Source organism: Talpa occidentalis, unplaced genomic scaffold (assembly GCF_014898055.3).
Source record: "Talpa occidentalis isolate TD23 unplaced genomic scaffold, MPIMG_talOcc4v2.1 talOcc4.9, whole genome shotgun sequence".
NCBI classification, from domain to species: domain Eukaryota; kingdom Metazoa; phylum Chordata; class Mammalia; order Eulipotyphla; family Talpidae; genus Talpa; species Talpa occidentalis.
In genome coordinates this window covers 53,520,917-53,533,795 of record NW_023605305.1, presented here as the reverse complement: position 1 = coordinate 53,533,795, position 12,879 = coordinate 53,520,917, and the positions used below count along the sequence as shown (strand labels likewise).

General features: G+C 37.4%; 2 protein-coding genes across 4 annotated transcripts in view; one reads left to right on the top strand and one right to left on the bottom strand.

The window, feature by feature from the left end:
* The window catches only part of CTH (cystathionine gamma-lyase), a 72,938-nt gene extending 65,243 nt beyond the window's left edge, over positions 1 to 7,695 (top strand). For all 3 annotated transcript variants that reach the window (XM_037500968.2, XM_037500969.2, XM_037500967.2), the window contains 5 exons: positions 385 to 537; positions 1,767 to 1,888; positions 3,364 to 3,416; positions 6,732 to 6,870; positions 7,150 to 7,695. In XM_037500968.2, coding sequence (XP_037356865.1) covers positions 385 to 537; positions 1,767 to 1,888; positions 3,364 to 3,416; positions 6,732 to 6,870; positions 7,150 to 7,176 — 494 coding nt within the window. In that variant the 3' untranslated portion in view covers positions 7,177 to 7,695. The remainder of the gene's footprint in view (positions 1 to 384; positions 538 to 1,766; positions 1,889 to 3,363; positions 3,417 to 6,731; positions 6,871 to 7,149) is intronic.
* Positions 7,696 to 8,311: 616 nt separating this feature from the next.
* On the bottom strand, positions 8,312 to 8,708 carry LOC119237016 (mitochondrial import inner membrane translocase subunit TIM14-like). The gene has a single exon (XM_037500970.1). It carries the CDS (start codon positions 8,705 to 8,707, stop codon positions 8,360 to 8,362), a length of 348 nt encoding a protein of 115 aa, XP_037356867.1. The 5' UTR covers position 8,708; the 3' UTR covers positions 8,312 to 8,359.
* Between the last annotated feature and the right edge of the window lie 4,171 nt (positions 8,709 to 12,879).

Genomic DNA, 12,879 nt, shown 5'->3' with positions numbered 1-12,879 from the left:
AGGTTAAGCCATGTGCAATATTTCATTAAAATCATAGGAAGGACTATTTATAGTTGTATCTAATGAAATTTTATTTCATTAAAATTATAGAAAGGACTGTTTATAACATTGTGTTCTTACTAAAGCTTAAGAATACTCATTTCCAAAAAAAAAAAAAAAAAAAGAACACACTCATTTCCCCTCATTTTAAAGCCCATTTCTGTAAGCCTATTTTATGCCTCATCCTCACGCTTCAGATTTGATATATTACTTTCCTTCCCACCTCCATTCAAACACTGGACTTCGTAACTAGCTTCTCAGAGTCACTCTAATTAAAAAGAGAATTTGGAATTTTCTGGGCCCCTCCCCACCTTCAGACTAAATCAGGACATGTTTGTTTTGCAGCTATTGGAGCTGTACCATCACCTCTTGACTGTTACCTCTGCAATCGAGGTCTAAAGACTCTACAAGTTCGAATGGAGAAGCATTTCGAAAATGGAATGGCAGTTGCTCAGTTTCTGGAATCTCATCCTTTGGTAGAATCAGTTATTTATCCTGGTATGTTAATCTGATTTGAAAGTATATGTGTTTACTCTAGGATTTTAAGTTTCTCCTAAACACCCTATTTACATAACCTTGGCTAGGTTAGTGTTTTCATGTTTATGCTGTTCATTTATTGTGGAACTTTGTTGTCTCTCAGGCCCTGTGCTGGGTCTGGTGGTGAAAAGGATGGATGTCTCTAGGCTTGTGCTTCCTATGGTATAGTGGATGCTTGGATATTAGGAGTTAGTCCTACTACATTACATGTTCTTCTGATGGTCTTTAATTTGAAGGCCTGTATATACCTATTCCAAGATTACAACATTGTATTTTCCAGTTGATTTGTAGTCTGTCATCCTGCCCTTGCTTTCAAATTTTATCTGACAGAGGTTGAGACTCAATACTTACCAAGTTGAGACTTGCTACTTATATACCAAAATTCCACTAAAATGCGCTTCCTTTTTGATTTCCTTCACTTCTTGCAATCTCTAGAAAAAGTTAATTTGGAGTTAGAAGACTTACATGTTACTCTTTGAATTTATTTTACCAGCCTATTAAACTGTGGTGGTCTTAATTAAGTAGTTATTTTAAAGTCTTTTGAAGTGCCAAAGCATATACGCTCTCATGTACACCTGGGCTTGTCCTCAAGACATCTCTGCCTTGGATAAGCCAAGACATGAGAGGAAATGTCCTGAATGTACTCAAGGTAAATTGACTTGTATATATATTGAAGGCAGAGGCAGAGTTTTGAACTGTGCCCTGAAGAATAAGTAGCATTTGCATGCACAAGACATTTCAAATTAATTAACAAATATTTAGTCGCCAACCAAGTTTTGTAGTAGGAACTGAAATCCAATTATTAACAAAAGAAATGAGTCTTTCCTCATGAGGCTAGTTTGGCAGAGAAGACAAATATTAAACAAGAAATTACAGCCTGTAACTCACTCAGAGTTGGGGAGCAGTCAGTAGGAAGAATGTTCTTGGCTAAAGAGGCAGCATGTGCAAAGGTCCTGAGATGAAAGCAGAGTGCACTACTGTCAGGATAAAGAAACTGGGCTTGCTAGAATGTTGAGAATGTAAAAAATCATGAGAATGAAATTCGAGAGATAGACAGGGGCAAGAATAGTCAGATGTGAATATGGAACAAATATGTTAGGCTTTTTTGAGGTTTATTTAAGCAGACAGCAATTTTTTTGCTGAAATTACATTGTTTGACTCCAATTTTTCTTTATACCATATGATTACAGGACTGCCCTCTCATCCTCAGCATGAGTTGGCAAAACGTCAATGCACAGGTTGCCCGGGAATGATCACCTTTTATATTAAAGGCACTTTGAAGCACAGTGAGGCCTTCCTCAAGAACCTAAAGGTAACTTTTCAAAATAGATTTTTAAATTGTAGAGGTAACACCCGCTGCTCCCCTTAGCAGTATATTTCAGTCAATCTGCCTGTTCTCTTCCCCACTCTGTCTCTGGTGAATCCTCTCATCCTCCCCATACCTATGGCCTGTACCCCAATTCTTGCATGCATAAATAATAAAAAAAAAAATCTTAAAATTGTAGAGGTAAGATCTTCTTACAGCAGTTTGTTATCTCTCACTTCCTCCCAACTCAAATGAAATGTTTTTGTATCTGAGGGTCACACCCACAGACTTCTTTATTATGAAATGTTTGGGATTGGAAAGTCATGGGTAGCAGACATCTGAATATATTTATTTGCTTAATTCTCTAAATACTGCCATCAATTTGAGGGAAACAAAATGTCCTAAGTCATTATTTCAAATTTATTTATAATGAACCCCTTTTTCAAATGAACTGTCATGAGAAACCTCGATGTAGTGTGAAGTTAATGCATTGCCCAAGGCTGTCCTGAAATCCACCTTAGGAACCTTGTCCATTGCTTCCCAGGCTACATGTCTCTGAGATAAGAGGGAAGGGAGGCCTTTATCTCACTTTCACAGTGGCAGGAAGCTCTCAGGGGCCCTGGAGAGAGGCCTGTGTATCTCTCTGCATACACTGGGGTCACGTAGAGCTCATGCAACATTCTCTGAGTTTTAAATGCAACAGGTGTAATGAATGGGACCCTGATGAATCAGTCAAAGCCTGCTGCTATCTAGATTTTGTCCACCTATAAAATCAGAAAGATGCTAACATACATTTAATATAATGTAGTTGTGAGAGTAGTTTTTATTTTATTTTATATATTTTTTACATCATTTTTCATTTTTGCACAATGTATGCATTTTCATTTTGGTTATAATCCCCATACAATTCCCACCCTCTTTATTTTGACTGTAACCCCTCCTAACCCCTCCCCCCGAGTGAATTTTTTAAGCCTTTGTAAAATTCTACTATGCTACAACATTAAAACCTGAGGTTTTTTTTCCTTGTACTCTAGGAGAAAGCTGAGTGAGCTAAATGGACATATTAATGTAATAATATGATACATATTAGTAAGTAATGATGTATAACTTGGTAGACAAAGATTTTTATTTAAGGACAGGCCACAGAGGTGAGTCTCAAATGCAATAATTCTGAGGTTTTTAGATCTCATGTTAAGTATTATTTTAGTATAGGGCCAAATTAGGAAGATAAAAGAGATTCACTTTCATCAACTTTTAGTGAGTTTTACAAGTTTATATCTACTATATCTAATCAGTAAAATCGTTGTTAGGGAATTTATTCTCCTTTTTTTCTCTGAGTTTCTTACCCAATTTGCAGTTGATTCACAATGACTACCATTTCCCATCCCCTGTCTCAGGCCCACTTTATTAAAAACATTTATTTTCAAAGTTTAGTATTTTTACTTTGATGAAGATCTAAATTAATGTTTTCTTTGCCATAGTTATTTACTCTGGCTGAGAGCTTGGGAGGATATGAGAGTCTTGCTGAGCTTCCGTAAGTATATTTCTGTTTTTCTCAGTATTTTAGCTTTGATGTTAGCTTTAATGATTATTTGGAAAAGGAGTGTGAAAAAGTCAGAGATAATTCAGGATATTTAACAATAAATCAGAGCAGCCTGCCACTGTCCAGCCAGAAGGAACTCTTAACTCACTGGAAACCCTGAAGACGTCTGGGAGGGCTACTTATCAGTGAGTGCTGTCCTCGGAATTTTGGTTCCTTTGCTGTTGTGCCTAAAAGAGATTCCAGCAGTAAGGCTATTTTAAAATCTTTGACCTTTGACTCAGGCCTGCTTGTTTTACCCAACTCTGCTTTGGGAGGGGTTTGGAGACTTTATTACTTTGAAGGCTCCCAGGGAAATGGAGAATGTGTCCTGATAAAACACCTCCCTGTCTTTGACACTCACAAAATAACCCTACCAGATACGATCAGACCTGTTTATTTTTGCAAACCTTAAATGACTCTGCTATCTGCAGAATAAACCCAAAATTGAACATTGTATTTCTGACCCTTACCTACCCAATCCAATCAATTCATCTTAATTTTATCTAAGTACTGGGAGATAATAGAACATAAAGCAGCCCAAGATCAGTTCAGCAGCTTGTTTTGCTGACAAATAAACAGATTCAGAAGTTTTGCTGATGACTCATATGTCACAGAGGATTTCTGTTGAGACCTTTAGTATTCTGAGAAGACATGAAGGGAGATAAAAGCAACCTGGATTGGGATTCCTCTAGTTACTTAACCTTTGAGCTTCAGTTGTTTTCATCCATAAAATGGGATTAATTATTAAAATAATAATTCTTGCTTATTGATTACCTGTCTCACCTGACATCCCTGTACGATATACAGATTTTATTGTAGGTTATAGTGACCATATAGTGTAACTTTTGCAAGGGTAAACCAATATTTCCTAATGATTTTAAATAGTATTAAATGTATGGTGTATTTCTGTGTTAATTTTCACAAACATTTCTGTAATAACTAGATTCTATAAGCATTGTGCTGAGAAATGGTAAGGATTGCCAGAGTATAGGCACATTTCTTGCCTTATAGTTATTTACAGTTTATGGGGAGTCAAGCATTTTTGCAAAGTTAAAGAAAATATGCTGAAATAGTGATCCAAGTAATTTAAGATAACACAGGTTTTTGTTAGTCTTTCAAGATTTCTGCTAGTAAGTGTGGATGCACAAGAGGGCACACTTGGCATGTGAAATTGGTTTATTTTTGCATAGTAATGAAATGTGCATTACTTGAAGGCAGTCTTAAAAATAGTCTTAAAAAAAATCCCTGATTTATTTAGGGATTTGGTTTAAAGTCACTTGGCCCTCAGATGCTCCAGCTAGATTATAAACTTGATGCCAGGGGATGAGTGAATTTAGGTCAGGGCTTGTCTTTTCTATGACCCTCATTCTGTGTCTCCCAAATTTGCTGCAACCAGGGCAGCATTGCAATAAGAGGGGGAGGAAGCAGAGCCAACTTGTACTGGGTTCCGCCTGAAGCCTAACAACAGGTATTAACTCAGTGTCCTTAAAAAAGTTACTTATCGGGCCTCCCCTGTCCACAGCCTCTGCAGCTTCGGTTCTATCCCTGCTAGCCAGTGAGAATCCCACATGGCGCGGCAGACCTCTCCTGCCTCGCCCGCTGCTCCCCTCAGCAGTGCATTTCAGTCAGTCTGCTTGTTCTGTTCCCTGCTCTGTCTCTGGTGAATCCTCTCACCTTCCCACGCATCTGGCCTTTACTCCGGATCTTGTGTAAATAAATAAATCTTTAAAAAAAAAAAAAAAAGAACTTATCCTCTCTCAATCTCAGTTTCCTCAATTGTAAAATGTGAATCGCACTGTACCCTGCTCTTAGGATTGATATGAGGACATGGGGGAAAAAAATTCCTGAGCTGATACCATGGTTCATCCTACATAGCAACACATATTAATTACTATTATGAATTATTATTTTTTATTAGGCATCTAGTACTTTCTATGTACTTGTAAATGCTTTAGGGATGTTCCTTTCATTAATGATAAGCTTTTGAGATAGGTAATTTTTTATATCCAGTTTTTATCCATTAAAAAAATGAATGCAGGGCCTCCCCGGTGGCGCAGTGGTTGAGCGCTGGGTGGCGAAGCTGCCCGCGGCCTCTGCGGCGCTGGTTCGATCCCCGGCTGCTCCCCGGCCACCGGAGGAGGGTCCCACATGGCGCGCAGACCTCTCCTGCCGCCCGCTGCTCCCCTCAGCAGTGTACTTCGGTCCTTCTGCCTGCTCTGCTTCCCGCTCTGGCTCTGGTGAATTCTCTCACCCTCCCGCGCTTCTGACTGTGCCCAGTGCTTGTATAAACAAAACAAACAAACAAACAAATAAATAAATAAATAAATAACATGCCTCTATTAAAAAATTAAAAAAAAAAAAATGAATGCAAACAGAATTCTCCTGATTTGCCTGCTGCTCCCCTCAGCAGTGTATTTTAGTCAATCTGCCTGTTCTGCTCCCCACTGTGTCTCTGGTGAATCCTCTCATCCCCCACCCCTCTGGCCTGTGCCCTAGTTCTTGTATGCATAAATAAATACATCTTTGAAAAAAATAAATGCAAAAAAATGACTAGAAGAATACCTGTGGCATGGTAATCATACAATAAGTGATAGTTACTGTTGTTTCAGATAAGGAAATACGCTCTGAGGATAGGGCTTTCATAAACCCACACAGCCAGTGTGTGAAAGAGGCTAGATTCAAAATCAAGTCTTTTGGTCTCACAGGTCTAAGTTCCTATTTCTATGTGTGCCTCTCTTTTAGAATTAAAAAGGAAAAGACAGAATATTTTTCAAGAAAGTGTGGGTAAAATTTCATTAGCGTGATAAAAGAAAATCTCCACTTACTTTGACCCCAATTGATTTTTTTTCCATGAAGGTGAAATGAGATAGGCTTTTTCTGATAAGTCCAGCTGTTTGTCTACAGGATATATGACTTCTGATCTAGTCCTTATTCATTCAAGCAGGTATTAAAACTCATAAACTAGAAACATGTTTCCTTCCTGCAGGGGGTTCCTGACTGGCACCTTCAAGTATTTGAACTGAGTATACCTTACTGATGGATAAATAACAACAAAAGATCTTGCTTTTCACTTGAAGCCATGACTAAAAAAAATATTTTCTCAATTTCTTCTTCCTTTTTTTTTTTTTTTTCCCTGAAGAAAAAGTATAGAGGTTTGAAGAATTTAGAGTAGAAAAAAAATTTTAAAATAAATGCAAGTTATGAGATAGAAATGTCTCCATTGATGTAGTGGCTCACAAATGTGCTCACTTTCACTTTTTCTTCCAGGGCAATCATGACCCATGCATCAGTACCTAAGAGTGACAGAGATAGCCTGGGAATTAGCGACACACTGATTCGACTCTCTGTGGGCCTGGAGGATAAAATAGACCTGGTGGAAGATATAGATCAAGCTTTGAAAGCAGCAGTAAGTTTTTTTATTTTGGCGTGTGGATGTGGGGGGTGGGATATGTGTGTGTGCTTTAACTTGGGGGTGGGATAGCCGAAATATTTATAAAGAATGGCCTCACCGAACTCTGAAGGTTTTTTTCTTCTCCTACAATAGATATTATATTTATTTCATAAATAACGAGGAACTCAGTCAAAGAGTAACTTTTAAAGATGGTGGTATTCAGGAGTTCTTGGAGGAAGTGAAATCTTTGCCTGTAGGTTTAATAACTTTTTTTCTTGTGCACTGTCAATACAGCACTCTCCAAATGCAAACCACAATTAGCATTCCGGAATTGCTATGGAAGTTGCTTCCTGAGGAGATCAAACTTCTGAATAAACGGACCATTAATGAGCCTTCAAAGAATTTTCAAGTGAAAATTTTAAGGCATCGCATTACCTTTCACAACTGTAACCTTCCAGGGATCATCTCTTAAACAGTTTTCTCTTTCCCTTATTGTAATTGACAGGTCAATTCTGTTAATATCTTTTTGTTAATTTTGGTATACATTTGCCTCTCGAGGTGAGATTTGTACTGCTTTTGGAGATTGTGATCCTTTTTTTTCATAGCTGAAGATTTGTAATGATCATGTTTACAATATGATGATTCATTTTTGATGTTTTCTGAACAATTTAAATTATTAAATGAATGTTCTTAAATCAAGTGTCATTTTGCATATTGTTGAAAACACAACTCAAAGCAATGGTTTACACTTAATTACCATAAACCAAAAAATCAGTACTTGAAAAGTCTATTGTAATATTTTACTAATTTCATGTTTTCCGTAATAAAAAAATAAATCTATCCTATGCATTCTCATATTCCTATATTATGTGCCATTAACTTGTATTTCTGGTATTAACTTGTATTTTAATTCACCTCTTAGAGATCTCAGCCACTTATGTTAACTTTTATAAATTCAATTGTATAACTAGCATCCCCAAATCTTAGTGTTTGCAGATTAGATTATGAATTTTCTACATGGTAGGTCAATAGCTAGTATTACCTTTTATATTTTTCTCTGAAACAGTGATAAATTTATTGAGGCTGAAAGAAATGCATAAAGCAGAATCTTTTATAGTTAAATACATAGTAAGTTATTGTCAAATCCTAAGTCAAATGATTAGATCTTGAAAATTATTTTTATTTATTTTATTTTTTTTCAAGTAGGTACAAAATTTAATGAGTAATGAACAGTATTGTTATTCAAATTGCATTTGTTTATCCATAACTGAGTATTAATGTCCAAATTTTATGATTTACAAATAGCCTGATTTATATTTGCATCAGTTACTTACAATAATCTAAAGCCCTCATATAGGGCTCAATTTAAACAAAAAAATCTTATCCAAAGGCTTTTAGTTTATGCTAAATCATTTTTAAGATTTATAGCTTTGAAGCATTTTATTAAAAAGTTGGTATTTATACATAAACTGCTAAGAACTTAAAATTCATCGTAACATTTACTTCATTTTTTGGCTTGACCTTCTAGTAAATCTTTAGCTTCATTGATTTTGGCTGCTATATAAGGAGATCCTCCCTTGTCTGGATGATTTAAAAGCATAATTTGTCGATGAGTATCTCTTATTTTTCCTTTATTGGCAGTAGGGCTTACACCTAATATTAATGCTGCTTCCCATTTTGTCATTTTTGGTTCAAATGCACCTCTGTAATAGCCACCACTGAAAGCAGATTTTGGTAGGCTTTGAAAAACTTGTACTTGAGGCTCCATATGCTTCATGGCTTGCAAAACATAGCGGCCTACAAATCCTGCAGCAGCAATGGTCAGTCCAACTGCTACCATTGTACTGGCCATGGCTCCGACTCAGCTCTCCTGCCTCCACCGAGAGCACGGCTCATCCCAGACCAGAGGCCGCAGCCACCAGCCCCACGTCCCCGCCAGATAGCCGCGCGGCCACCGCTGGCCGGCACAAGCCCTGGTGCAGGCCGAAAATTATTTTTATACTAATGGCTTTCAGTCCTTCGTTTGCTATTGCCATTTGTTTCAGTTAAAAATAAAATATCATTGAACTTGACAATAGTGCTGGGTAGGAGGCAGATACATACAGAATACACATTCTATGTCTTGTTCAGATTTGGAATTATATGTGCAGTGTATTGAGGCAGGTCCTATCCCACTGTGGTTTTTGGGAGGCCTGATTACTTACTATCTTAGCATACTGGGATTGTGGAAATAAATGAAGTCCAGCTAAATGATAAAAGCAGATGGTTATTCTCAGCTTGCAGAGGAGATAGTTCCTCTGTCATTTGCTCTTCCACAGAATCTCAAAGGCAAACAGAATAAGGAATTGTAAAATTTTAATATCTGTTGATATGGATGAGAAATTAGAATTTCCATATTTAAAGCTGTCAGATAACTTTTTATCTTTTTGTTATTATTATTATTTTTTGGTGGGACCCTCTATGGCAGCCAGGGAACGAACCGGCGCTGCAGAGGCTTCAGGCAGCCTCTCAGTCCAGCGCTTAACTGCTGCACCACCAGCAGAGGCCCTGTCAGATGACTTTTAAGTGGGTAACATTAAATCACTGTCAGAAATGTTATAAACAAAAAGCAACAAGAACAAAGGCAGACAAAAGAGTAGGAAGATTTGATAGTGTGAAACATGAAGGCTTCTGGTGTGCTTTGTTGGCCTGGGGAAGTTGCAGGCGGGCTAACTAAAAGTGGGTCTCCTGTGTGATTGGCTAGGGATTTATATTTGGCGTCCTAGGGTTGGTTCTCATTTGAGAGCAAGAACAATTTGGGTTAACAAGGACATCAGGGTTAACAATGTGTTTTTAAAAATAAGGAAATTTCTCTTAGGAATTATCCAAAGATAAATAAGTAATTTTTTTCAAAAAAAGAATTTCTACCCACAACTGAAGAAAAGGTGATCCATTTTCTCTATAATATAAACTTAGGGAAAAAGAAATAGGTGCAATAAAATATATAATTGCTTTTGGGATAGAAATTGAAGAGTGCCTGAAGAAACAGTCATACACACACACACACACACACACACATTTAATAACCGTATTTGATTCAATGTTGATATTTGCTCATAAAACTAAACTAAATTTGTTCTAGTGAAAGCTGTTAGATACTGCAAACACTCCTAATTTTTTGAGTGGTGTTTGTTTTCTGACAAAGAGTAAAGTACTGGGGTTAGAAAGTTCTAGTTCATTACTATCTTCATGGTAATGTATATCTTGGGTTCTTCAATTAGAAAAATGTCCAGTCCTGATTTTTTGTTTTTGTTTGTTTTCTACTTATTAGCTTATTTGTTTTCACACCTACCTGTTGAAGTAGAAAACACCAGCATAATCCATTTTCTGCAAAGAAGGAAGGGAAGGTTCAGAATGGTTATGTGACTACCATGTATCATATAGTGAAAAAAAGTAATGAGCAGAACCAAGGTTAGGACTCTGGTCTTCTGACCTCTCATTTCGTTGTTCTAGTGCACCATTCTTAGAACAGCATGGAGATTTCTTAAGCAGATTAGCAGCAAACCACTCTCTATTTATTTATTTATGCATCCAAGAACTGGGGTACAGGCCACAGGTGTAGGGGGTGAGATGATTCACCAGAGACAGAGTAGGGAATAGAACACGCAGACTGACAGAAGTACACTGCTGAGGGGAGCAGCGGGCGAGCCAGGAGAAGTCTGCTGTGCCATGTGGGTTGCTCCCTGGCCTGCTGGGGATTGAACTCGTGCTGCAGTGGCTATGGACAGCCTCATAGATTGTGTCTTAACCCCTTGCGCCACCAGGGAGGTCCACCTTACATATATTTTTTGCAAAAATGATTTTGTTTTAGAGAATATAGGGAGTTAGAAGAAAACAGTTGTTTAAAAATTTTAACCAGGTCTTCATAAAAAGTGGAAATCAGATTTTCTGAGTTCAAAATCCAATCACATATATACCAGCTATTTGCTCTTGTTTGAATAAACTTACTTAAACATCTTAAGCTTCAATATCTGTCCTCACATGTAAAATGCAGATCATATGGTTTGCTCCATAGAGTTGTTATGAGAATGAAGTGACATGATGCATGGAAAGCAAGCATGCAGTAGATACTCAGTGTTGGGCAGCTATCATTTATTTGGCTCAGCAATAACCATTGCAAAATTTCTGTGTATCTACCTTCAAGTTCTTTCTCTAATTTATATAGACAGTGTGCTGACTTGGCACGTGGTAAACTGCCTGTACGACTCCTATAATGGTTGAGATTTAGAACACTGCTGTTGTTACTAGGCAACAGACTGGTTATCTGGGTAGTCCTCCTTTTAGCCAAGCCACAAGCTGCTTCAGACAAATGGTGAAGATTTTTTTGTTGTTGTTTTAATTGAATATTGAAGAAAGAAATGCCAAGGGATCTGGCTTGCCCATATGTGATAATTAATATAAATGATAACAGAATATTTTCAAAATATAAAGTAAGCTTAAAAATTTAATCATCACCAAAATAGCAATAAAGATAATTGAAGTCTGGTGGAAAGGTTTGAAATTGTCCTTGTTTTAAAGGAGCCAAGAAAAGAAATTTGTTCTTACAAATTTCTCATGTTAGATGAGTCTTTAGCATGGGATATTTAAAAAATTATTTAATGCCAAGTATTCTCTTGTGTTTTTGATCCTCAAAAAGCAAAACGGCCATTGTGAAAGGCAAAATAACCAAAATTATAAAGCACATTTTTGTTAAGCAATTAGAATATTACAATGGTTATCTTTTGTTTTCACTGCTTGACATCTATTTAACCTTTGCAGGTACATATACCCCTTGGAAAGTTCCAGTTATTCATTACTGGTTGGTAGGGTACTCTAGTAGTGCGCACAGATTAACCTAAACTAAATAGCAGATCTAGTCTCCCCGTCACGGTGACAATTCCAGGTGAACACCTGATCTAAGCCAGACCACTTAGAGTGAATCTAAGAACTTTTTATGGAAATTACCAGAAAAGATTCATTTTCATTCCCTTTTGACTTGAGCCTGAAAGTATGTAATGTGGAGCAGCTATGACCATCTGACCTGAGAATGAAATCCCATGGAAAAAAGCATCTCTGAGAGATGAACAGAAACCCAGCCAGAGAGGCTCTAAACGAGAGTGGAAATGTATAATACCTTTGGAGACATTGGTCTATAATTGGCACCCATTGTTTCTACTGCATTCAATTGGCCAAGGGAGTTACAGGCCTAATCAGATCCAAAGAAAGAGAAATAGACTCCATCTCTTTACAGGAGGGGCTGAGAGTCACATTGCAAAGACTGTGGATACAGGGAGTGTGTAAGTGATTAGGGACATTTTTGCAACTAATATATTTATCACAGTCATGAAGGAAGTTGTATGGAGTGTCCTCTAAACCATATATATCTTCTTCTTGAAACTATCAGGTGCCATCTCTGGTCATGACAGAGCTTAGGATGTACTGAAGGGGAATAGTGCTTATATTTTTCTATAAGGAGAAAGGATTAACTGTAATCGTAAACCTTTAATTGACTTTATTGAACAATGTATGAATTGGCCATTATCCCATCTAGAAAGCAGAAAAGAGTTGCAAAGAACTAGAAAAAACAAAGGTTTTGAAGGTAAGATAAGGGAATCATAAACCATAAAATTGGGGAAAAAACCCAATTTCAGCTTAGGTAGCTTACCTATGGGGAATGGGGTCTATGTGGCAGATTACCACATCTTCTGTTGGTGGATAGAAAGGATTACCTCATTGTGCTGACCAGAAAATTCCACACATTTGGAAATTACATTTCTATTGCTTGCTTTCTTTCTTTTTAAAGATTTATTTATTTATTCATACAAGAACCAGGGTGCAGGCCAGAGGTGTAGGGAGTGAGAGTATTCACTAGAGACTGAGTAGGGAGCAGAACAGGCAGATGCACTGAAATACACTGTTGAGGGGAAAGCAGGTGAGACAGGAGAGGTCTGCTGCGCCATGTGGGTCAGCTCCCTGGCCATGCTTCAGTGGCCACAGCTAGCTTCA